The following is a 27731-nucleotide window of genomic DNA, read 5'->3' on the forward strand; positions in this document are numbered from 1 at the left end:
CACACACACACACACACACACACACACACACACACACACACACACACACACACTGCAGCCATCCAGTCACACAGAGAGAGTGTGCATGTGGAAACCTCAGCTTAACTGATGAGAGTAGCACAATCTATGTTCCCAAGCCCCAAGAGTCACAAACGTGTTGTGAATTCACAGGGTTCGTTACCATGGGTACTGCCCCGAGAGCACAAGGGCTGTATGTGTGTGTGTGACAGTGGAGGCTGCTGAGGGGAGGACGGCTCATAATAATGTCTGGAACGACTCTCATGCAATGGCATCAAACACATAGAAACCATGTGTTTGATACCATTCCACTCATTCCGCTCCGGCCATTACCACGAGCCCATCCTCCCCAATTAAGGTGCCACCAATCTCCTGTGGTGAGTGTGTGCATGTGCACGTGCTCGCACACACCTTTGGAATGGTGTGATAGGTGACTACCAATGATATACAACACACTACAGTATATTTGTACCCCTTGGTAATAAAGACTGTTTAAACACAGGGTTTATTATGTCATTGACATTGCAGTGACTGCTCTCTTCGGGTGCATCTCAATAGTCTGGAGTAGCTTCCTGCCCTCGTCTCTTCTTCATCTGTACTCATCTGAAAATGTAAAGCAATATGGTGGATGCCAATGGCGGAAAGGAGACAAGGAGAGGAACCCATTTTAGATTACTGAGATACACCCCTAGATTCCTCAAAGCAGAGGCACACACTTGCCCACTGCTTGAAACATCGGTATGATCCAGGTTAAGTGGCCCAGGGGGTACACTTAACCTTTTTGCAGTTGTGTTGCGCTAATCATCAGGGGTTGTATGTATCAAGTGTCTCAGAGTATGAGTTCTGATCTAGGGTCAGGTCTCCCCTGTCCATATAATCATACTCATTATAATCTAAAACACAAAATCTGATCCTATGTCAGCTACTCTGAGACGCTTGATACATACAACCTATTAATGACACAGCAATCCTCGGAAACGTGCAGCACGGCTGCAAAAACATCAACCTGGAACGCGGCCATTACAACAAGCATAATTAAGCTACATCTATGCATATTCATGTAGCTTTGAACTGAGGCATTCTGTTCTGTTGTGTCAATGACAGGTCTGTATTGCAGCGTAGACAAGGCTAGACAGCTGGTAGGTAGGAATGTAACACCGATGAGTCTCACAACAAGCTATCTCGGATTTAGAGATGGATTGAAATATGCCTAGTGTTACCATGGCAAAGAGGCTCTCTTGATGACAGGAGGTTGGTGGCACCTTAATTGGGGAGGATGGGCTCGTGGTAATGGCTGTAGCGGAATCAGTGGAATGGTATCAAATACATCAAACACACGGTTGCCAGGTGTTTGATGTCATTCCATCTGTTCCGTTCCAGACATTATTATGAGCCGTTCCCCCCTTCAGCAGCCTCCACTGCTCCAGGCTCCACTCATATCTGTTATATGGAAGAATATGTTTGTACTGTGTCTTAGTCAGATGAATGAATAGGAAACCACCACATGTTTGCTAACCCACTGGTTTGTTTCTTTGTGGTTGTGTGTAGGTTGGCCTATTGTAGACTGTATTGAAATGCAAGTCACCGTTGTTGTCATGTGATTGCCACTAGATGGCACACAGATCCCCGTACTGTAAAGATGACCTATGGAAGTTCAACATCACTTCTTTATAATAGACAGAATGGGACAATGGATATAAGGGCTATAGAAGGTATGTGGTCTCCTGCTGGGGCGTAGAGAAAACATTGCTATGGGGCGTAGAGAAAACATTGCAATGGGGCGTAGAGAAAACACTGCCATGGGGTGTAGAGAAAACATTGCCATGGGGCGTAGAGAAAACATTGCCATGGGGCGTAGAGAAAACATTGCCATGGGGCGTAGAGAAAACATTGTCATGGGGCGTAGAGAAAACATTGCCATGGGGCGTAGAGAAAACATTGCCATGGGGCGTAGAGAAAACGCTGCCATGGGGCGTTGAGAAAACGCTGCCATGGGGCGTTGAGAAAACATTGCATTGGGCGTAGAGAAAACATTGCCATGGGGCGTAGAGAAAACATTGCCATGGGGCGTAGAGAAAACGTTGTCATGGGGCGTTGAGAAAACATAGCACTGCCATGGGGCGTAGAGAAAACGCTGCCATGGGGCGTAGAGAAAACATTGCCATGGGGCGTAGAGAAAACATTGCCATGGGGCGTAGAGAAAACATTGCCATGAGGCGTTGAGAAAACATAGCACTGCCATGGGGCGTAGAAAAAACATTGCCATGGGGCGTAGAGAAAACATTGTCATGGGGCGTTGAGAAAACATAGCACTGCCATGGGGCGTAGAGAAAACATTGCCATGGGGCGTTGAGAAAACATTGCCATGGGGCGTAGAGAAAACATTGCCATGGGGCGTAGAGAAAACATTGCCATGGGGCGTAGAGAAAACATTGCCATGGGGCGTTGAGAAAACATAGCACTGCCATGGGGCGTAGAAAAAACATTGCCATGGGGCGTAGAGAAAACATTGCCATGGGGCGTAGAGAAAACATTGCCATGAGGCGTTGAGAAAACATAGCACTGCCATGGGGCGTAGAAAAAACATTGCCATGGGGCGTAGAGAAAACATTGCCATGAGGCGTTGAGAAAACATAGCACTGCCATGGGGCGTAGAAAAAACATTGCCATGGGGCGTAGAGAAAACATTGTCATGGGGCGTTGAGAAAACATAGCACTGCCATGGGGCCTAGAGAAAACATTGCCATGGGGTGTAGAGAAAACATTGCCATGGGGCGTAGAGAAAACATTGCCATGGGGCGTTGAGAAAACATCGCCATGGGGCGTAGAGTAAACATAGCACTGGCATGGGGCGTAGAGAAAACATTGCCAAGGGGGGTTGAGAAAACATAGCACTGCCATTTGGCGTAGAGAAAACATTGCCATGGGGCGTTGAGAAAACATTGCCATGGGGCGTAGAGAAAACACTGCCATGGGGCGTAGAGAAAACATAGCACTGCCATGGGGCGTAGAGAAAACATTGCCATGGGGCGTAGAGAAAACATTGCCATGGGGCGTAGAGAAAACATTGCATGGGGCGTAGAGAAAACATTGCCATGGGGCGTAGAGAAAACGTTGCCATGGGGCGTTGAGAAAACATTGCATGGGGCGTAGAGAAAACATTGCCATGGGGCGTAGAGAAAACATTGCCATGGGGCGTAGAGAAAACATTGCCATGGGGTGTAGAGAAAACATTGCCATGGGGCGTAGAGAAAACGCTGCCATGGGGCGTTGAGAAAACGCTGCCATGGGTCGTTGAGAAAACATTGCATGGGGCGTAGAGAAAACATTGCATGGGGCGTAGAGAAAACATTGCCATGGGGCGTAGAGAAAACGTTGCCATGGGGCGTTGAGAAAACATAGCACTGCCATGGGGCGTAGAGAAAACGCTGCCATGGGGCGTAGAGAAAACATTGCCATGGGGCGTAGAGAAAACATTGCCATGGGGCGTAGAGAAAACATTGCCATGGGGCGTTGAGAAAACATTGCCATGGGGCGTAGAGAAAACATAGCACTGCCATGGGGCGTAGAAAAAACATTGCCATGGGGCGTAGAGAAAACATTGCCATGGGGCGTAGAGAAAACATTGCCATGGGGCGTAGAGAAAACGCTGCCATGGGGCGTTGAGAAAACGCTGCCATGGGGCGTTGAGAAAACGCTGCCATGGGGCGTTGAGAAAACATTGCATTGGGCGTAGAGAAAACATTGCCATGGGGCGTAGAGAAAACATTGCCATGGGGCGTAGAGAAAACGTTGTCATGGGGCGTTGAGAAAACATAGCACTGCCATGGGGCGTAGAGAAAACGCTGCCATGGGGCGTAGAGAAAACATTGCCATGGGGCGTAGAGAAAACATTGCCATGGGGCGTAGAGAAAACATTGCCATGAGGCGTTGAGAAAACATAGCACTGCCATGGGGCGTAGAAAAAACATTGCCATGGGGCGTAGAGAAAACATTGTCATGGGGCGTTGAGAAAACATAGCACTGCCATGGGGCGTAGAGAAAACATTGCCATGGGGCGTTGAGAAAACATTGCCATGGGGCGTAGAGAAAACATTGCCATGGGGCGTAGAGAAAACATTGCCATGGGGCGTAGAGAAAACATTGCCATGGGGCGTTGAGAAAACATAGCACTGCCATGGGGCGTAGAAAAAACATTGCCATGGGGCGTAGAGAAAACATTGCCATGGGGCGTAGAGAAAACATTGCCATGAGGCGTTGAGAAAACATAGCACTGCCATGGGGCGTAGAAAAAACATTGCCATGGGGCGTAGAGAAAACATTGCCATGAGGCGTTGAGAAAACATAGCACTGCCATGGGGCGTAGAAAAAACATTGCCATGGGGCGTAGAGAAAACATTGTCATGGGGCGTTGAGAAAACATAGCACTGCCATGGGGCCTAGAGAAAACATTGCCATGGGGCGTTGAGAAAACATTGCCATGGGGCGTAGAGAAAACATTGCCATGGGGCGTAGAGAAAACATTGCCATGGGGCGTAGAGAAAACATTGCCATGGGGCGTTGAGAAAACATAGCACTGCCATGGGGCGTAGAAAAAACATTGCCATGGGGCGTAGAGAAAACATTGCCATGGGGCGTTGAGAAAACATAGCACTGCCATGGGGCGTAGAGGAAACATTGCCATGGGGCGTTGAGAAAACATTGCCATGGGGCGTAGAGAAAACATTGCCATGGGGCGTAGAGAAAACATTGCCATGGGGCGTAGAGAAAACATTGCCATGGGGCGTAGAGAAAACATTGCCATGGTGCGTAGAGAAAACACTGCCATGGTGCGTAGAGAAAACATTGCCATGGGGCGTAGAGAAAACACTGCCATGGGGCGTAGAGAAAACACTGCCATGGTGCGTAGAGAAAACATTGCCATGGGGCGTAGAGAAAATGTAGCAGTTTTAAAGCAAGTTTTCTGTAATTCTACACATTTTGTAATGACTTATGTCGTGTTAATATAAGAGCTGTGTGAGAATGACTAACGGGTCCCCCTGGAGGTCAGGTATTCGCTCATGATTACTACAAGTTTAGACAGCTGGCTAGACTATCTCCCAGTCTATAGATTGTTAGCTGACATGGCTAATGGAGTGACATAACAAGAGAAACACTGCTGATGCACGACACATGTAGAAAGTGCATCTGGTGTATTCTACTATTCTAACTCTTAATAAGTTGAGAGACCCCCCCCCCAAAAAAAATTGCAAAATAATTGTATATTTGTGTGTATGTGACATCTGTGATTGTCTCTTATGTGTGTGTTCGTCCTCTATGTGTGTGTGTCTCCCAGTCTCCTCACGACTCCCAGATTGGGCTCTTCAGAAGCTCTGACTCACACTCGTTCCGCAGCCCAGGAGTGGGCTCCAGGGATTCTGGGAAAGTCAACTCTGTCAGCAGGGAGAGGAGATTCAGGTCCGTGACAAGACAGCGCTCACACAGACCTACTCCTTAAATATCTCTCTCTCTTATTTATTTCCTGTCTTTCTATTTATTTCATTCCCTCCCATGCTTTCTCTAATCATCTCTTCCTCATCTCTTCCTCTCAACATCTGTACCAAGCTAAAACCTATTCTCTCTTTATACCCCAGTTGGCCACAACTTAGCATAAGGCTAATGTTAAGCACAGTGTAAAACATTGATACTTAGAGGCTGCTCTTGAGTACACACAGGAAATTCAGCCACACACACACAGAGCACCTTGATTGTTTGATGTGGGATTTCCAACCCTCGCTCACCCCATAGTTACGACCCCTCAGGCGGCAGGGGTTCACAGATGCCATGGCAACGCTTGACTCTTGAAGGGTTGCTTTGCAGAAACTCCCAGAAACAGAGGAGTCACAGGCGGCCATTTTGAGTCTAGACCGAGCCCTTGGAAGACCTCATTAACAGATAGTTAGCAGCCCCAGCACTGTGACGACTTCAAGAACACCACTTAGTCTTATGTACAGGTCTAAAAGCAGAGATGGTTTTACATTTCTAACAGTGGTCAGTTATATCATTTTCACCTCCCTTTTTCCTCTCTCTCTCTCTTCCCAGTTTCCATAGCTATTCCCAGGAGAAGTGTGAGAGGATTCAGTGAGCTCTGGGAATGTTGTATTCATGTCTGTTGGATCCTATTGTACACACAAGCCCTCAAGGTTCAACGACACACACCCTTCCACCTCGTAAACACACACACTTGTCAATCAAAACAGAATTCACACATACAATTCATCCACATAAAACACACTCACACCCACCCACCCACACACCCACACATAAACCCCCCCCCCCCCCCCCCCCCTCATGCCAACACACACACACACACGCAGGTTGGACATCATAAAATCATCCCCACTGGGGGTTTGATTGTGAGGCTATGTTATAGGTTAGGATTGATGAGGTGATCAATAGCTCATCTGTGGCCATTCCCCTGAGTGTATGAAATACAGATGTATAGTGTCCAGAGTTAAAGAGAGTTAAAAAGCAACAAATACCTTTGAAAACAGCCTATGCGTCATCGATATGAGTCAGAAACTGTTATTTTATTGTTCAAATTGACTACATTTTGGTCATAAAGTCATTCTCGTCTAAAATGAAGGTTTTGATTTGACGATGTCCATTTAGCCACTAACATGGGGTGAACAGCTGCGGTGACAGTGGAACTGTCCAGCACTGCCCAGCAGCTCCGACTTTGTTTACATAAGACAACACGTTGTGCATTTTGTTACTTGAGAAAAACAGTCAGATGTAAAATTGCGCAACTAAAACCTCCTCGGCAAAAACATGAAAATGAATTACAGATTTCTTGAGTTGTCTTTGATTAATTCTGGGGATTTTGAGGAATTGAAATAGGCTTCCACGTCTACAGTGTTTTATGGGGGACAAACATCATCAACCAAATGCAGAATCGGTCAGGAAACACACCTCCAAGACTGAAAACTTGTTTTTCTAACGAGCAACACAAAAACACGTGCCAATCAGTGGCTCTTTAAAGCTGGAATCAGTAATGGTGAAACTGCCACATCCGTTTGCGATATTACAAATATAAAGAAATTACTTCAAACAACGAACAATGTTTTTTTCCCCTCAGAAATCATTGCACATTATTGCACGCGCGACAGAACAGCAAAGTATTTATTGCACTTTTTTTTTACCATGATGCTCCTGTCCTGTTTCATAAACAAAAACAAATGTGCTGGGGTAAACAGCAGCGCTGCTTACCCTAATGTGGATTCCAGCTATAAAGGTGACTTTGGGGGGGGGGGGGGGGGGGACAAATGACTTTAAACGGTATAACAGATCAATGAACCATCATAGCAGGCCATTTAATGCTTAAAAACAAAACAAAACTATGAATAAGATATTTGGCTACAGAAGTACCATTTCCTACCAATGTCTACAGCTTCCGTACAAAAAATATATCCTGTGAAATGACGTCAACACACACTGGAGGAGGCTAGCTATAGTGGCTAGCTATAGTGGCTAGCTTAGCTAAGGAACTAGCTACGTCGGTCACGGCGCAAATCACCAGAATGGCACATCTATGAACCACCAAAGGCACACCCCATTTTGGTTTGAAAATTGAGAAAGAGGCGGACTTGGACCGTTTTTGGTGCCCAAAGTTGACCTTTAAGTGGAATTACATGCCTTTTGGTGTGACAATGAGTGACGAGGATATATCAAGATAGCACAAACAGATCTGGGACCAGGCTACAGAACAACTGCTTGGGGAGTTCATTTTGAGAAAGTTGTGTCAGAGACTTGAGTTGCCTTGGAGTTTGTATGGTTCGGTTTTGCCCTAGGGAGATTACTGCACTCAAAGAATCCTCTATTTGCTGTAGTCAAAACCCATGTTGTTTTGAATGTGTTCAGGGTGTCTTTCACCTTGAATGTTTACCGCAATGTTTATAATGTTTTTGAATTAATATACAGTCTGTAGACTGTCTGTACGTAGGCGTGTGTTTTTGCCTTCTTTGTTTGTATGCGTGTGTGTGTGTGTACGCATGTTTTTTTTTTTCTGTCTGCGTGTGTATGTGTGTGTGTCCTTCAGTGTGACTCATCTGTTACAAGCCTGGCTAATCACCTTCTCTCCACCTTCCTCCTCCTAATCTGTACCAAGTGGACCGGCCTTGTTACAGTGACATCACCACCTGTGACGTACATCCCTAACAATAGGTGTTGCTAGGGATTCACAACGGGGTGTGAGAGAGAGAGAGCACAAATGAAGGAGGGAACCCCTTTCTCTTCCTTTTACTCTCTCTCTCTCTCTGTTTCTCTCTCTGTCTCCCTCTCTCTCTGTCTCTCTCTGTCTCTCTCTGTCTCTCTCTATCTCTCTGTATGTCTGCCCCCCCCTCTCTCTCACTCTGTTTCTCTCTGTTTCTCTCTCAATTCAATTCAATTCAATTCAAGGGGCTTTATTGGCATGGGAAACATGTGTTAACATTGCCAAAGCAAGTGAGGTAGATAATACACAAAAGTGAAATAAACAATACAAATTAACAGTAAACATTACACATACAGAAGTTTCAAAACAAGAAAGACATTACAAATGTCATATTATATATATACAGTGTTGTAACAATGTACAAATGGTTAAAGCACACAAGTTAAAATAAATAAGCATAAATATGGGTTGTATTTACAATGGTGTTTGTTCTTCACTGGTTGCCCTTTTCTTGTGGCAACAGGTCACAAATCTTGCTGCTGTGATGGCACACTGTGGAATTTCACCCAGTAGATATGGGAGTTTATCAAAATTGGATTTGTTTTCAAATTCTTTGTGGATCTGTGTAATCTGAGGGAAATATGTCTCTCTAATATGGTCATACATTGGGCAGGAGGTTAGGAAGTGCAGCTCAGTTTCCACCTCATTTTGTGGGCAGTGAGCACATAGCCTGTCTTCTCTTGAGAGCCATGTCTGCCTACGGCGGCCTTTCTCAATAGCAAGGCTATGCTCACTGAGTCTGTACATAGTCAAAGCTTTCCTTAAGTTTGGGTCAGTCACAGTGGTCAGGTATTCTGCCACTGTGTACTCTCTGTTTAGGGCCAAATAGCATTCTAGTTTGCTCTGTTTTTTTGTTAATTCTTTCCAATGTGTCAAGTAATTATCTTTTTGTTTTCTCATGATTTGGTTGGGTCTAATTGTGCTGTTGTCCTGGGGCTCTGTGGGGTGTGTTTGTGTTTGTGAACAGAGCCCTAGGACCAGCTTGCTTAGGGGACTCTTCTCCAGGTTCATCTCTCTGTAGGTGATGGCTTTGTTATGGAAGGTTTGGGAATCGCTTCCTTTTAGGTGGTTGTAGAATTTAACGGCTCTTTTCTGGATTTTGATAATTAGTGGGTATCGGCCTAATTCTGCTCTGCATGCATTATTTGGTGTTCTACGTTGTACACGGAGGATATTTTTGCAGAATTCTGCATGCAGTCTCAATTTGGTGTTTGTCCCATTTTGTGAAATCTTGGTTGGTGAGCGGACCCCAGACCTCACAACCATAAAGGGCAATGGGCTCTATGACTGATTCAAGTATTTTTAGCCAGATCCTAATTGGTATGTTGATGTCTCTCTCTCTCTCTCTCTCTGTCTCTCTCTATATCTCTCTATATCTCTGTATGTCTGCTCCCCCCCTCTCTCTCACTCTGTTTCTCTGTCTCTCTCTGTCTCTCTCTCTCTCTCTGTATGTCTGCCCCCCCCCTCTCTCTCTCAAGGATTAGACTGTGAGTTGTCAAGGGACTCCTCCCTCTTCACTACAGTTGAATAATTGGATCGTGTTGCTACATCACTATATTAGTCTGGAAACGTTAACTGATTTGAGGAATCCTTCTGCAGTTAGAGGAAGAGAGGAGGGGTTAGGGAGGAGAGAAAGGGACAAGAAGGAGGAGATGGCGATGAGAGGAAGGAGAATGGGAAGAGTTAATTTGAGCATTTGAGGCAGCAGGTAGCCTAGCGGTTAGGGCATTGGGCCAGTAACTGAAAGGTTGCTAGATCGAATCCCATAGCTGACAAGGTAAAAATCTGTCGTTCTGCCCTTGAACAAGGCAGTTCACTGTTCCTAGGCTGTCATTGTAAATAAGAATTTGTTCTAAACTGACTTGCCTAGTTAAATAAAGGTTAAATGCAAATTTGTTGGAGTGAGTGAATTGAGAAGACAGATAAGAGGCAGTGATAGACCCTGTTCACACCTTCATGCCTACCTGAACTGTACTGAGCTTACTGCTCTCCCTTTCCAACATGGTTCCAGCAGCTATGGTGGATGTGTAACCATGCTGAAACAGTATAGCTCAGCTCAATAGTGTAAAAAATGTATTACTGTCATGCCCCATCTAGGATCAGCCAATTCTATGGGTCATGATGGACGATGGGTCTTGCTGACCCTTACCTTAACCATTGGAAGGGAAACCAATGGTTAAGACACGTTCCTATGCTCAGGCGTTGCTGACGCCTGACAGATCTTACAACGCCTTAATAAGTATTTTATGTATCAACTTAGCATATCATTTGTTATAGTAATCTGGCAGTCGATGACATGGTCGACAACATGGCACGCAACCATTGGTTGATGCATGCAACATCCGAACAGGGGAACGCAACCAGGGACTTCTCTGACCTGTAAATCCCGTTAGGAACAGAAGAACCTGATGTCCTTTATTAATCATCCTCACCCTCCTGGTGAGGTCAGAGCACCAAAACAAATCCTGGCAGACAATGCCTGAACGTCCTGATCTGCAGATCTATCAGCTTACTCTTCTCCAACCCTACCTTGACAATTATGAGAAAAACACAAAACCGACCTTAGAGCGCCAGTGTCTAGGGGCAACGTCATCCTACTTCACCAAAACAGGGTCGTATTCATTAGGACACACCGTAGCAAAACGTTTTGGACAAGCTTAAGTTAGTTTCCCTTTTTCATTCTGTTTTCTCTTGTTTGGTGCCTAAAAAATAGGACCCAGAGCTCTGTAAATCAGTTTGGCAGTATGAAGTGTGCGAGGAACAACAAGTTTAGATAGGTTACGTAACCAGAAGGCTGTCTAGGCATTGTAGAGGAAAAGATGCAGTACTCTGTTGACAGCGAGCTGCTTGAACGCAATAGTATGCATATTGTATATATGTCTTGAAATACGCCCTAGCGGTGTTACTCATGTTGGGATGTTCAGTGGTGTTTGCTTTAGGAGTTGACTGATGGTTTTATACCATGAGCAAAGGTGTTTCTCCGACTTGTGTTCAATCCCTTTTCAGTTCAATCAGATCTGAAGATTGATGTAATTTTACCTGATGAAAGGTCGAATTTGACCCCCGATTTGACCCCTAGTCGGAGTCGTCTGAGTGACAGACTGAACTTTGCTGGTGTACAACAACAGATTACAGTATAGTTCGTGATTGGCCTATTTCTCAGAGTAAAGAGGATTATGAGGTGTGTCTTGAGAGAGAGAGAATGAGATAGAGTACACTGTTCCTTTAAAAATATTTTTAGTTCAGGGCTTCTCTCTGGTCAGCGGTCAGAAGAATCTGGTGTTAAGGGCAGAGTTAGGCGTGTGCCAGGTCGCTAATGGGAATAGAAAGGGCTCAGGACTAATAAACCTCTGGTTAAACATCGCTCCGCTCGCAGGGCTAGCGCTACTGAGGAACCACTGAGGAACCTGTTCTCAGAGTGGATAGTAGAGGACACAGACACAGGATATACACCCTGACAAAGGTATGTGACTGCTTCTCTCTCTTTATGAAAATAACTTTCTGATTCTGACACCTGTTGCTGCAGAGTGGGAGGGATTTGCCTTGGAATTGCCAAGGCTGGTGATTGGATGTTCACTGGTTGCATATTTCAGTGAACACTTACTGTAGGATTTCAGTGGTATGAATTGTATCACTACATACTTATTCTTGTCTTGTTTTTTGGTAAGAGAAATCTATTTGATATTGATCCCTTACAATGTGAAATATATATTATGGCATTTCTATTAATATTGTACAAATCATCTGGATCTATTTTGGATAGCTCAGACTGAAATGAAACTAGTTTCACTGTGAGCGACTAGTGAGTCACATTTGGCCCTCAGGTGTGTATTAAAATGTAATGAACACAGCCTAGTGTGTGTGATCTGGTTACCAGATTCCATTACATTCTTCCCTGGCTTAGCAACACACACACACACACACACACACACACGCACGCACGCACGCACACACACACACACACACACACACACACACACACACACACACACACACACACACACACACACACACACACACACACACACACACACACGCACGCACGCACGCACACACACACACACACACACACGTATGCAAATGAGTGTGCGTCAGTTTACGGATATGAGTGTGTACACCAGTGTATGCACGCTTATGTGTGTGTGTGGGTGTGTAGGGTGTATGCCTGTGGGTGTGTAGGGTGTATGCCTGTGTGTGTGTGAGCGCGTATGGGCTGTTTCCGCTCCACAGACTTGAGGCCTTTAGGGCTCGCTCCAGTGGCCAGCCCAGTGTGGGGAAGGCTCTCTGTTCAATACCATAGTTTATCACTGGAGACAGCACCCAGGGCCTGACTAAAACACACCTCCATCTACACACACACTGTCACCACCAGGGAGAGGGAGGAGGGGGAGGGAGAGGGAGGGAGGGAGGGGATGAGTGAGGGATAGGGGAGGAGGAGGAATAGAGGAAACGAAAGGGAGAATGAGTGTGTGGGAGAGGGGTAGAGGGGAGGAAGAGCGTAGTGAGCAGGAAAGAGAGAGAGAGAGAGAGAGAGAGAGAGAGAGAGAGAGAGAGAGAGAGAGAGAGAGAGAGAGAGAGAGAGAGAGAGAGAGAGAGGAAAGATACGATGGAAAGGAGAAGGGAAAGTGATGGAAAGATCAAGAGAGAGGAGAGAGACACTACTGAGAGAGTAGGAGTCTACTGCCTTACTATGTTTACAAACACGCAGAAGGCTGTTCTGTTCAACTGAAACACAATGCTATACTAATACTATACCAATACTATACTAAACACAATGCTATACTAATACTATACCAATACTATACTAAACACAATGCTATACTAATACTATACCAATACTATAATAAACACAATGCTATACTAATACTATACCAATACTATAATAAACACAATGCTATACTAATACTATACCAATACTATAATAAACACAATGCTATACTAATACTATACCAATACTATAATAAACACAATGCTATACTAATACTATACCAATACTATAATAAACACAATGCTATACTATGTCACGCCCTGGCCTTGGTATTCTTTGTTTTCTTAATTATTTTGGTTAGGTCAGGGTGTGACATGGGGAATGTATGTGGTTTTTGTAGTGTCTAGGGTGGTTGTAAGGTTTAGGGGGTTTATTAGAGTAGTTGGGTTTATGTTTAGTATAGTAGTCTAGTTGTGTCTATGGTTGAGTGTAGGTATCTAGGAAAGTCTATGGTTGCCTGAATTGGGTCTCAATTAGAGACAGCTGGTTATTGTTGTCTCTGATTGGGAGCCATATTTAAGGCAACCATAGGCTTTAGCTGTTTGTGGGGAATTGTCTATGTTGAACGTTTGTAGCCTGTTTGTGTGCACTACGTTTATAGCTTCACGGTCGTTTGTTGTTTTTGTATAGTTTGTAATAGTGTTTCGTTTCATGTTCATCTTCGTAGTAAAATAAAAGAAGATGGCTTATTTTCCACATGCTGCGTTTTGGTCCGTCTCTCCTCCACACGATCGTGACATACTAATACTATACCAATACTATAATAAACACAACGCTATACTAATACTATACCAATACTATAATAAACACAACGACCATCCAATACTATAATAAACACAACGACCATCCAATACTATAATAAACACAACGACCATCCAATACTATAATAAACACAACGACCATCCAATACTATAATAAACACAACGACCATCCAATACTATAATAAACACAACGACCATCCAATACTATAATAAACACAATGACCATCCAATACTATAATAAACACAATGACCATCCACTGCTATAATAAACACAACGACCATCCAATACTATAATAAACACAACGACCATCCAATACTATAATAAACACAACGACCATCCAATACTATAATAAACACAACGACCATCCAATACTATAATAAACACAACGATCATCCAATACTATAATAAAAACAAGTAAAACAGCACTATAAGTTAATGGCTGTGTTTTATTTCAAGAGGATATTCCCTCCCCTCTGACCTCGTTCACTCCCCTTCACAGGTCTGATAGGGCTGGGTAGAAGAAAGCAATATGGTGGAAACTAGATGGATCTAGTGATTACACCTACTCAGTTGTTTCTACCCATGAGGGCAATGAATTTAGGCCGAGGCATCTTTTGGATTGAAACACAGCCAATAACAAGATATCTGTAGAGAAATTGCTCACCGCAATGACTCTCCCACCCTAGGACCTTTCCTCTGCTGTTACCCAGGGAGGGAGAGCCTAAAGCTGGGTACACAGAGGACATCCAGCCTGGAGCTCTGTAAGCTGTGAATAAGCATTGACCGTCACATGACAGCGCATCCCACTGATGAAAAGCACAGTGGACGCTCTTTAATATCACAACCAGTGATTTGGAGGGTGTGCCTGCTTGAAATATAGAATTAGAATCACTGTGTGTGGAGGAAGGGAGTGTAGAACTCCGCTTGAGCTACAACTGTGTGAATAGTTTTCATCTTGTGGATGTTTTTTTGAGAATAATATGTATAAATCTGTTACGAATTAAAAGAATGGTACATATTTTCCCCAAAACTAGGTATTGTGTTTGGGTGGCAGGTAGCCTAGCGGTTAGGAGCATTGTGTTCAAATCCCCAAGCAGACTAGGTGAAAAATCTGCTGATGTGCCCTTGAGCAAGGTACTTAACCCTAATTGCTCCAGGGTCGCTGTCAATAATGGCTGATTCCTGTCTCAGGGGGAGTGGGATATGCAAAAACCTAATTTCCAATTCACACATGTGCTTGTACATGTGTAAAATAGGACAAATGTAAGCGCCCACTTAATGATTATTATAAGTAGATTAATACATTTGGTGTAAATATCAAACTGTTTACGTGGTGTAAATACCAAACTGTTTACGTGGTGTAAATACCAAACTGTTTACGTGGTGTAAATACCAAACTGTTTACGTGGTGTAAATACCAAACTGTTTACGTGGAGTAAATACCAAACTGTTTACGTGGTGTAAATACCAAACTGTTTATGTGGTGTAAATACCAAACTGTTTATGTGGTGTAAATACCAAACTGTTTACGTGGAGTAAATACCAAACTGTTTACGTGTATTAGTGTATCAGTCAAGTCACACTATTCAATCAAAACCTGTTTCCATTTTTCCAGGATTAGCTACATGCTACATGCTACATGAATGTCCAAACTATAAACATTATTGTGCTTGGTACATGAATTCAAATTGTACCAGAACACCCCAAAAACCTGGTAATAGGATTTGATTGAATAGTGTCAAGGGTACAGTATGAGGAAAAAGCAGCTAATTGAGGTTCAGTGCAGATAAACAGATCCAGCCAAAGTGATGCACTCTGGGAAATGAAGTCTCATCCAAGCCCCATGTTCACCAACTCTGATAGTTTTTTAAATTTTATTAAACCAGGTAAGTTGACTGAGAACACATTCTCGCAACAACCTGGGGAATAGTTACAAGGGATGAATGAGCCAATTGTAAACTGGAGATGATTAGGTGTGAGTGCCAGATTGGGAATTTAGCCAGCATGCCAGGGTTAACACCCCTACTCTTCCAATAAGTGCCATGGGATCTTTAGTGACCACAAAGAGTCAGGACACCTGTTTAACATCACATCCAGAAGACAGAACCCTACACAATCTAATATTTTTTTAGACCAGAGGAAAGGGTGCCTCCTACTGGCCCTCCAACACCAGTTCCAGCAGCATCTGGTCTCCCATCCAGGGACTGATCAGGACCAACTCCACTTAGCATCAGAAGCAAGCCAGCAGTGGGATGCAGGGTGGTATGCTGCCAGTCTGGTAGTGGAGAACTACATGATTTGCAGGGTTTAGTTTCAATTAAATCAATCAAAATCGTGATAATATATTGAAGAGGTGTTTTGGCTGGAACAAAAGCATGCACACCTGCACACTTGACCCAGAGCACTGCAATGCTATAAAGGCATATCACTGGCATTTAGGTGTGTGTGTGTGTGTGTGTGTGTGTGTGTGTGTGTGTGTGTGTGTGTGTGTGTGTGTGTGTGTGTGTGTGTGTGTGTGTGTGTGTGTGTGTGTGTGTGTGTGTGTGTGTGTGTGTGTGTATATATATACATCTGGATGTGTGACGCCTAAACACTTGAACCCACTCATTGTAGGCCTACCTTAAGATTACATGATCATCGTGATATACATAATAGCCAAAATGTCACCAGGACGTCATGTATTACAGAAATCAAGTCAGCAGCTTAGGTCGTGTCATTGTTGTACAGGTTACAAATGAGTAAAGGGAAATACACTTGCCCCTTTGAACTAACAAGAGCTCTTCTGTAGCCTACACGTTATGTTTTTAACGGTTAACGTTGATCCCTTTAAAGCCTACGTATTTTCCTTCAGCGAAGTCTTCTGTCACCTGTCAGAAGCGGAACATGCGCGTTTGAGAGCGCAGGGAGAGAGGGAGAGGATGTGGTGTAGTAGGATAGAACTGAAGACAGACCCGCACGGAAAACCGTCGTCCATCGACAGAAGAGATGCGCGATATCAACACAGAACTGAGAGAACGAGGGAGAGGGCGATGTAAAGATGGAGAAATAATTTGAGATGCACGCAGAGTCGAGGGGGGCCGTTTTCACCGCTTTTCACCACGTTCTTTGGAGCTAAAAACGCAGAGCGTCGCGTCGAAATCGAAACGGGGGGTGGCGGGAGGGGGCCATCATGGGGAACGAAGCGAGCCTCGAAGGCGGCGAAGGGGTGCTTGCTGGATTACCGGAGGGGCTCGCACCGGACGGGAAAGGAGGCTTCATTCGGACCTCCACGGGGGCACAGGTGGACCTGAGCCAACTCAGCGAGGATGACAGGAAGCAACTCGCCGCGGCTATGTCAAGGGCGCAAACCAACAAGCCCGGGGGCGCGCCCGCTCGAAGGCAGGATTTTACTGGCATTTTTGTGCACTTTAAAATGTCCACTCCTCTCCGTACCCCGTCATTTAACGGGCATATTCATGAAAGAGAACGAAAGGCGTGTGTTTGTGCCGTGTTTTGATTAGGCAGAGCACTGCAGCTTGTCAGCAGTGTATCACTATGAATGGACAGGAAAGGAGAATGCATGTTCACACCCATTCACATTTACCATGGGGATAGATGATACCATTCAAAAATGGGATAGTTGGTTATTGTTATTGACATTTACAAAGATAGTCTTGAAGCATTGATAGCTATAAGACCAATGCTGTTTTTACCATAAATTGTTAATTCGCTTAATTTATTAAATTAAAGCATCTGGTAAAATGCTGGACAATTTGTCCGTTCGTTCACAATACCGCATCAGATCAAATATTACAATGCACTAAATGGTATGATACTGAAATAATCTCTTGTAACAATTATTTGCATGCGAATTACTGCGTAAATCGTTTAATTGTGCCATTATCGAAGGATAGCCGCTGTAAAATCGGTGGTAAGACACCAGCGTTTGTAAAGAATCGAAATGCCTCCTGGGTAAAAATTACTCTGTCAAGCCACTGTATTTTTCCCCACGAAGGACGCTATCACCCCAAACAAATAGCCTCTCCACTCACGGTGCCAACATTGTATATCACCATTCCAATGTTGTCAATTATATATCATAGCCTAATCGTATTTACATAGCTTCTATTGCAAATATATGTCAAGAGTCGATATTCAGGCCGACGCTGGCTGTGTGTCCCCTATTGACCAACAATTCCCACCAGTATATCATTAAAATATCCATTGGCACACGATACACGTTATCACAAATTCCTTATCACTAATTCGCTCTGTTGGCGAGAACAGTTATTATTACCGAAGCCAGAATAGGGGGAGGGGATACATACATATTAATGTGACTATATATAGAACAGCGATCGCAAATGTCATCACAGTCATTGATTTCCCCTTATTGCATCTTGAAAGTGGGTTTTGAATTTCATTTTGGAAATGGAAAGATATCGAACATCTTGTGGAAGGAAGCGCATTAGCCAAGTGGATGAGCGGTCTGTCTGTGAGCTAGTTGCTTTCCATGGTGCTGAAACCAACAGTTGCCAATGGCAGAACTGGCGGGCTGTTTTTGTCACTTAATGGAAAACTCCACCCAAAAACGATCTTTTGGTATTTGTTTCATTAGTCCGTTGTTGACATAGTGCCAAAATGTTTTGCTTGTCAGCAATCAAGTTTTTTCAAGATATGTAACTTTCAAAGTACAGAAATCATCCGCATATGATGTATTTTGCATCATATGATGCTGCGTTTTGCATAATTTTCTGTATTTTGAAAGTTACATTACTTGAAAACTTGATTTCTGACAAGCAAAACATGTTTGGACTATGTCAACAATGGACTAATGAAACAAATACCAAGAGATTGTTTTTGGGTGGAGTTTTCCTTTTAACACCAATTAGCTTATGGTCTGTTGGCCTCAAATGGCAAGCTATTTTTCTCTGTAATTCATGTTTTACCTTCAGTTCAAATTCACATTGACGCTTCACTGTTCCAAACCTGAACCGCTTGATCTTATTTCGTGCTCGGCATTGATCTATCTATCATCTACGTGACAGGTTCAATCTCAGTTGATGAGTAGCATGGTTGCACCTGACAGCAGTGTAGGCTAGGCTGTCTATCCCGTCTATCTCGCCTCTCAGCTCAATCTAATAAGGCCATCTCAGTTTACCCCATTGAGCTGTCTCGCACTCTCTCTCCTATATCTCCATGATCTCTCAACTGTAGATGTCATTCAGCGCTATTCACTTTCCCATCAGCACTAGCCTAGGGCTGGTGCTATGCTTGCTTTGTGCTCACTGTGCCGATGATAGGCCTATGTCCAATGGCTTTGGGGTGAAAGGTTAGCTTGTTGTGTCAGTCAGAGGCTTAAGTGCATTTCATCATTGAGCATTTAGCCTACAGTATTGCTCAATACCCCCAAAGAGCCAGACCTCGTGTAGGCCTTGTGGTTAAGTAGGCTATGTTATTACAACACATCATACCAGATTGTTGAGACGTCTGTAGAATTTGAGTGATGAGTTGTCATATAACGATTATCATTCTTAATGATTTGGTTGTTTGGAAGATCTGTTTATTTGGGATACATATGTGTCTGTATGTGTGTTGAATGATGTATTTAGGAGCTCTTCTGCGGCGATGGTGATCATGTGTGTGTAATTAGTCTCATCCTTAAGTTTGGCAACCGGCAAATATCAGCCATTTGATAGTGTAAAGTAGCTTCCCCTCCTTGTCTCCTCTCCTTCCTCTTCGCTGATCTGAAAATGCAACAATATGGTGGAAGCCTATGGCAATTTGCTTTCACCTATACAGCTCTGTCACATCAGTACAGATTAAGGAAAGGAGGGAAAGAAAGGAAGTCACAGAGTATTGAAATGTATACACACCATCTATTTCCATTTGTACTGCCAAATGACTCTTCTTTGTTTGTTTGTTTGTTTCTTTCTTTCTTTCTCGCACTCTCTCTCTCAGGCCCTCGGAGGCAGATGTTCAGCAGCGGCCCCAGCAGCCAGGAGTTGGACCCTCTGTTCGGCTTAGCAAGAGTCGTACCGTAGACGCGTTTGGAGAGGGCCCCACTGGCAGGCCGGCCCCTGGCCGCAGTCCCTCGTCCCTCAGCCTCTTAGAGTCCCGATTCAGGCAGGAGCCTAAGGACCCGGAGAAGAAAACAGGCATGTTTGGCTCCAGCTTTCTGAGTGGGGCCAACCCGCTTAACGCTGTCTCGTCCATGACGTCCCAGGTGTCCTCTGGAATGTCCTCCATGTCCTCCGAGGTTACCTCCATGGGCTCCGGGGTCAACATGCCCTCATTTGGCCTGTTTGACAAGGAAGAGAAGCCTGGAGAGAAGTCCCAAGGTGGGCCCCCAGGGCCGGGCAGCAAGGGCCCCCAGCAGGGGGGGCCAAGACCCCCTGGCCCCGGACAAGGGCCCAGACCCCCTGGGCAGCAAGGGCCCAGACCCACTGGTCAAGGACCCCCTGGGCAGCAAGGGCCCAGAACCCCTGGCCCCGGACAAGGGCCCAGACCCCCTGGGCAGCAAGGGCCCAGACCCACTGGTCAAGGCCCCCCTGGTCAGCAAGGGCCCAGACCCCCTGGTCAAGGACCCCCCGGGCAGCAAGGACCCAGACCCTCTGGTCAAGGACCCCCCGGGCAGAAAGGGCCCAGACCCCCTGGTCAAGGCCCCCCTGGCCAGCAAGGACCCAGACCCCCTGTCTCCGGACAAGGGCCCCCTGGGCAGCAAGGACCTAGACCCCCTGGCCCCGGTCAAGGGCCCCCTGGGCAGCAAGGACCCCCTGGCCCCGGTGCACAGCCAGGCGGGCCAGCTAAAGCTGGGGGTCCCCCTGGTCCACAAGGCCCTGGTAAACCACCTGGAGGTGGGCTGTGTCCGCTGTGCAAGAGTACCCAGCTCAACGTGGGCTCCAAGGAGCCGCCCAACTACAGCAACTGTACCATGTGTAAGAACCAGGTCTGCAGCCTATGTGGATTCAGCCCCCCAGACTCGGAGGTAAGAGAAGGCCCTCTCTCTCTAGCTTGCTTTCTTCCTCTCTCTCTCTTTCTCCTGTTCTCTGGTATATATTTATACTACCCTTTCTCTCTCTCTCCACCGTATTTCCATTTTCCCACACTTCCTTTGTCGCTGTTCCTCTCTGTCTCTCTTGCTCTCTCTCTTACCCTTAAAATGTATTTGTACTGTAGTTTGTACTGACTGAGGGTCTATTATATGGTGTTTTTTTGCATCACATTCTGTTTCAGATGTATCAGACACTTCATTCAATTAAATGTCTACTGCCAGTGTCGTTGCATAGATACAACAACCAACGTATGCCTTGAATTAGTTTAAGTTTTCGGTTTCTGTTTATTAGTACAAAATTCACCCAGCATGTCTAAATGACATTTCACCTTCACAAGAGAAGCACAGTACACCATTACAGTACAAAATATACATAAAAAAAGTGAATCAATAAAAACCAACAGTTAATTCTGATACCTAAAGAAGCCGAGCGATAATATTTAAGCATTAGCATTTTTAGCATGAGCCTTTTTAGCATTAGCTTTTTTAGCATGAGCCTTTTTAGCATTAGCCTTTTTAGCATTAGCATTTTTAGCATGAGCCTTTTTAGCATTAGCCTTTTAAGCATGAGCCTTTTTAGCATTAGCCTTTTTAGCATGAGCCTTTTTAGCATTAGCCTTTTTAGCATGAGCCTTTGAGCATTTAGCATTCTAGAGATGCCCATGCAGTCAGGCCTAGCTCGGGAAATGCCCCTCATATTAACGCCACACAGCTTGAGGAACAGAGGGGCCATATGGACAGTGGGGAAGCTATCAAGGTGACTCATGTCATGGGCACAGGAAGCCTCCAACCGCCGGCCACTGGCAGATTTCAGTAACCAACCACACGAGCCATGCACACCCGAGGCATGATGCCTGTTGAAACTGAGGGGGGCAGGTGATCTGATACTTATCCATATAAGATATTTATTGTAGATATACAGAAAATACAATACAAATAATGAATTCAAAGATTTGGTCATCAGTGCCCCTCTCAAAAAAGTATATCTTTGCACACGCTATCAGATAAAACACCAGAATCACAAAGTGGTCATATTTTGCATCTCTTTTTCTGGGGGTAGAATTATTGAGCATGGTAATCACAAAGAGGGAACGGAAATGTGAATGTTGTTCTATGCAAGACACTGATAATAACCATGTCAATATTGTCCTCTTTTGTCGGGTTTCTTGTTGTAGACAATGGTAACCAAGGCCATGTCCTGTGTAGTGAACAAAAACATTACACTGTAGCTAAGCTTGTTCTCAGGATATGTGAGGAAACTCCATCTTTAGAACAAACATACAGTATATATCATGTAGGAAATCAGTATGATTAACTAATGATATATGTATAAAGTGTTACAGATGCATCAATACAGTGGTTTCCCATTTCTAACTAACCATGAAATGCATCTACTTTCATCAGAGGACTTTTCTTATATTTCAAGAATAAATCAACCAATAAACATCTCAAATAAAACAAATAAAATGGTTTGTAATGATAGGATTTTTGCCTCAAATTAGAGAAATGTTCCATTTGTAATTCAGCCTTGTCGAATAGTACATTTAATGGTGGTTCTGCAAATTGCCACGATCTGCAAATACAGCTCCCGTTACTGCAACACGTAATTAGTATAAATCATTCACTGTGCTTTTAAATCCCTCATGAACCAAGCGAAAAACAATTTACAGTGTGAAAAGAGAATCATGCATGTTATTGAAATTTACTAATTAAGTTGTTTTTTCTTTGAATTACTGTGATGTTTCACTTAAAGGAAAGGATTGTGTGTGTGTGTGTGTGTGTGTGTGTGTGTGTGTGTGTGTGTGTGTGTGTGTGTGTGTGTGTGTGTGTGTGTGTGTGTGTGTGTGTGTGTGTGTGTGTGTGTGTGTGTGTGTGTGTGCGTGCGTGCGTGTGCGTGTGCGTGCGCGTGCGTGCGTGTGTGTGTGTACCTGTATATACACTACATTAGGGCTGTGATATTGGGCTGTGATATCGCAATATTGTTTTCATGGCAAATATAAAAATACAAAGCAGAACATACTGTTTGGTCCTTTAAAAACCTGCTGTATGTAAAATATTGTGTGCTATAACTTGGAGAATAAATAAATGTCACTCTGGATGACAACATAATGGTATTTGTTTCCAACATTACGGCTGTTTTCCTAAAGAAGTTCAATCCGCTTCCTGTTTTGTTTCCTTGCCACGTTACTAATGAGTATTGCGATACTGGTACCGTCCCGGCCATACAGTACATGTGTGTATATGTGTGTGTCGTATGTGTGTCTGACCATGTTTTGGATCTTTTCAGGGCAAAGAGTGGCTGTGTCTCAACTGCCAGATGCAGAGGGCTATGGGGGGTATGGATGACCCTCCTATGATGGGCAGGGGCTCTGCTCCTCCTTCACCCTCAAGGAAAGACCCTGACAAAGATGGCAAGAAGCCCAATCTACTGATTAAGCAGCAGAGCATCTCCGACAGAGGCTTAACCCCTCCAACCACGCCCAAACAGAAATCCCCCGGCCCATCTTCCCCGAAAGGCAGCCCCCAGCCCTCACCGGCCAAAGGTAAACAGGAGTCCAGCTTCTTCGGGGGCCTGGGGGGCATCAGCCTAGGGGGGCTCACCGACGTGGCCAAGCCTCCAGCCGCTGCCTCCCAGGCGGCCGAGTCCATCACAGGAACAATGTTCAGTGGCTTTGGTGGGTTCACTGGATCAGCCAAACCTGATCGGGCCAAAGCCGCTGCTGGTCCCCAAAAAACAGCAGAGTCGGTGACGGGAAAGATGTTCAGCGGGTTTGGTGGTTTTACAGAGACAGCCAAGCCCCCGGCGGCTGCCTCCCAGATGTTTGGCTTTGGCTCGTCCATTTTGAGCTCGGCCACCAACCTCATGACCACCGACTCTGTGGACTCTGTGGATGAGAAAGCTGGTTCTCCTGCCGATTCTCCTGCCGGTTCTCCTGCCGGCTCTCCCCCAGACTCCCCCTTCTCTGCCCCCTGTTCTCCCCTCGGTTCTCCCCCGGACTCTCCCTTCTCCGCTCCCGGGTCTCCCCCCGACTCAGACAGCCCTGACACCCCGCCTGCCTCCAAGAAGGCCCCCAAACGTGCCGTCTCCCTGCTGAAGGACCAAAAGTCCATAGAAGCAGATCCCTCCGTGGAGCCTCTGAAAGCGGGGGAGCCGCTTACTATGGCAACAGGCTCGGGGGCCCAGGAAAACTGCCCTCTGTGTAAGGTGGAGCTGAACGTTGGATCAGCAGACCCCCCTAACTACAGCAACTGCACTGAGTGCAAGAAGAGTGTGTGCAACCTGTGTGGCTTCAACCCCACACCTCATCTTGGTGAGGTAAGACCAGTACAGCTTTCACTACTGCTGAAATAGAAACAGTTCTGCTGAAAGGTACACAAACCATACAAGGACTTCAGCCGTTTCCATTGTTACAGTAGGTGGGTTAGGGCTACAGTCTTCTGTACACTCCATGTTGTTCAGTCACTCACTGGCTATATAAAAACCACGTCTGCAGTTAATTTGGTTTCTATATCTTCCAATTGTAATCAGGACACAAATATTGACACCCTGTTTAAAGGTACAGCTCTTACCATAAGTGAACCTGAACGTTGGTCACGGTCTTGGTTGTCATGACTGCTGCAAGTGTTTGACCTTTGAGGGAGTGGTTTGTGGTTGATGCGTTTAGCCTTCCCTAGCCTCCTAGCTGCACTGTAGTCTAACTCTAAGCCATTGTGGGGCTAGGTTAATAAGGCTAAATGAATGCCATTTAAATGGCCATCTCATTATTGAGCGCCATTTACACTTCAAAAGGATGCCACTTGACTCTGTAATCTAAGAGAGGTGTGTGTGTGTGTGTGTGTGTGTGTGTGTGTGTGTGTGTGTGTGTGTGTGTGTGTGTGTGTGTGTGTGTGTGTGTGTGTGTGTGTGTGTGTGTGTGTGTGTGTGTGTGTGTGTGTGTGTGTGTGTGTGTGTGTGTGTGTGTGGTCATAGGAACCAACTACTCTTTGATTTATTACTAGCGTGTCCCATTGACACTGAATTAACATACATCACTTACATTCAGTTCCCAAGAACAGATGGTTTATGGGGTCATCGAATTGTATTAATAGAAGAATTGCACAGAATTTCATTCAATTCAGCAAATCAAAGCTCGCTGTCAAACAGTATTCTGAGGGGAAAATACAGCAGTAGCCTACTTATTGCATGTCTACTGTGTAACTGCTGTATATTTTGGTTGACAGGTCAATAGGGTGTAATAAGGCTAGAGTTGGTTTCTCAATTATAATAGCAAGTTTGGTTGAACTGTGACTAGATTGTATTTGTTATCGACCATGTCTGGCTTGGCTTAGGAGCTACTCACAATGTAAGTTGTTCAAACTTGAGTGAAAGCAGTGAAAGTGTTGAAAGCAGGTATAGTTGAGCTCACGCGAATGCAGGTTTGGCGTAGCTTCACATGCTAGCTTCACTATGCTAGTTGTTAGTTTAGTGTTTAGCGGCATAGCACGTGGCCAGTTCCCTTAGTAATCATGCTACTGGTCTATTTAAGGTGTTCCGAGGAGATTAGGCAGTCTAACTCCTTGTCACACGGTGAGAACCATGACTCCACCACCACGCCCAACAAGATGGCCGCCACTCCATTATGAAACAACGTCACTGAAGAGGCTCTCCATTTTCTCATGGAGTTCATCATTTACGTTTAGGTTTATTTAACATTATTGTATGTAGAAACACATACACTGTGATGTCATACAGTACTTCAAAAGACAGTTAAAATAGAGGTAAAACACACATCATAGACCCTCATGTGTCTTTGTGTTGGCTCAGACAGCTAGTTACTACAGTACTACTATGTACCCTAAGGTTGTTACTAGTGTAATTACCTCATTACTACACAGGTAGCACTTACTTTACCTACTAATTTTAGCTCCTAGAGGAGCAAAGGCCCTCAGGTTATGGCTTCTGGACTACACAGGTCAACTCAATATAAAATGCTACCAATATCATAGACTGGTGTCTCTGTGTTGTCGTACTGGCCCATCTTTGGCAGTAATGAGGAGCAGCGTATTCCTCGAATTAAGTCCAAGGCACGGGGAAATGTGTAATTACGTTGGGGAGATCAGCATCCTAGGTGATTATGTTCTTACATGGCCTAATGAGCCAAAGATTAGGTGTCTCTGGACCAGTGTGTCTTAACACTGCAACCATTATACTTGTTTTGCTCAAAATCAGGGTTGTGTTCATTAGGCACCAAACTGAAGAAAACTGACTGAAATAGTGAGGGACTAGCTGGACTTGTCCAATAAGAAATGCTCATTTTCATTTCCAATGCAAAATGCTTTGTGACTGTGTGCAATTATGAACACAACCCAGGTGCGGAGTATAACCGACAGAGATGAAATACCACCATGTTTCAGGGACTATGTAAATTCATCTTTACTCAGTCGAGAATGAATAGGACATTCTGATCATGGATTGAAAAGGTTCACTGAAAAACATACTAATTGAAAAAGTCCTAATTTCCTGATTTATACATGTTGAATTTCGATCCCAAACTTGATTTTAACTGAGCTGAAATTCAATTCAACCCAACCAGACACGCATCTAATCTAAACCAATCTATTCAAGGATGCTTCATGAAACTGAAAGTGTGGTGATTGATGGAGAGCTACGTAGAGCACTGAGTCCTTTGTGATGAAGAGGAATAGATAGATCATGTGAGTCATTGGTCTAGGACAGGGCATGGTGCTGGATGGCCATGTGAACGAGGCTGCTACTGCCTCGGTCTACCTACCTCAGTACACTGACTCATCCACCCCTTTCTCTGCTTCGTCAGCAGACATGCCTTGCCTCTGTCATTCTCCCAACATTTGCTCCGAGCTGAGAATTTGTTTGTGTGTATTTGTTTGTGTTTATTTGTGTGTGTGTGTGTGTGTTTAGGGGGTTGTGTGTATGTGTGGGGGTTGGTGCATGCATTGCATTGAGTCTGAAGGAGCATTTATCTATGTGTTGGTGTTTGTTTGGTGTGTGGTGTGTGTTGGTGTTTGTTTGGTGTGTGGTGTGTGTTGGTGTTTGTTTGGTGTGTGGTGTGTGTTGGTGTTTGTTTGGTGTGTGGTGTGTGTTGGTGTTTGTATGGTGTGTGGTGTGTGTTGGTGTTTGTTTGGTGTGTGTTGCTTGCTGTGTAGGCATGCTGTAGAAAAAGTCATCTCTGCTTCCTAAAATGATTTAAAGAGCATCAGGAAGACTGTCCCAGTCAGAAGAGGTGTCCCTTAACCTTCCTCAATATGAGCCTCTCTCTCTCTCTCTTTTGTTATTATCTCTGTTCATTTCTCTGTTTATTTGAGTGAATAACTGTACATGTCAGATAAAAAACTGAAAACACGCCTGATGGAAACAGAACATTGTCGGGAACCTTTCCTAAATGTTGATCAAACAAATTACATTAGACCAGTGGATTATAATTCCTTTTTTTGTCCGAATATTAGAATATTTGCTTGGAAATCTTTTGACAAATGGATGGGAACCTAGCTTCTGTCTCTCTGTCCCTCTCTCTCTCTTACTGTCTCTTTAATTTTGTTTTCTGTCCCTCTTTCTCCCTCTTTATATTTCTCTTCTACCCATCAGCTCATCAAATCAATTCAAATCTGTACTTTAGTAGTTTAGATGTTGTTCTCAAGGATCTCTGGCTGTTCTGCCTCTACTGTTCTGCCTCTACTGTTCTGCCCCTACTGTTCTGCCTCTACTGTTCTGCCTCTACTGTTCTGCCCCTACTGTTCTGCCTCTACTGTTCTGCCTCTACTGTTCTGCCTCTACTGTTCTGCCCCTACTGTTCTGCCCCTACTGTTCTGCCTCTACTGTTCTGCCTCTACTGTTCTGCCTCTACTGTTCTGCCCCTACTGTTCTGCCCCTACTGTTCTGCCTC

At 44.7% G+C, this 27731-nt stretch overlaps 1 protein-coding gene across 6 annotated transcripts in view; it reads left to right on the plus strand.

The window, feature by feature from the left end:
- Positions 1–16679: 16679 nt before the first annotated feature.
- pcloa (piccolo presynaptic cytomatrix protein a) overlaps positions 16680–27731 on the plus strand; it is a 67223-nt gene continuing 56171 nt past the window's right edge. For all 6 annotated transcript variants that reach the window (XM_071332209.1, XM_071332214.1, XM_071332215.1 and 3 more), the window contains exons 1-3: positions 16680–17177; positions 19740–20766; positions 23120–24148. In XM_071332209.1, the coding sequence (XP_071188310.1) occupies positions 16969–17177; positions 19740–20766; positions 23120–24148 (2265 nt within the window). In that variant the 5' untranslated portion in view covers positions 16680–16968. The remainder of the gene's footprint in view (positions 17178–19739; positions 20767–23119; positions 24149–27731) is intronic.

The sequence above is a fragment of the Salvelinus alpinus genome, chromosome 11, assembly GCF_045679555.1.
Source record: "Salvelinus alpinus chromosome 11, SLU_Salpinus.1, whole genome shotgun sequence".
Classification (NCBI taxonomy): domain Eukaryota; kingdom Metazoa; phylum Chordata; class Actinopteri; order Salmoniformes; family Salmonidae; genus Salvelinus; species Salvelinus alpinus.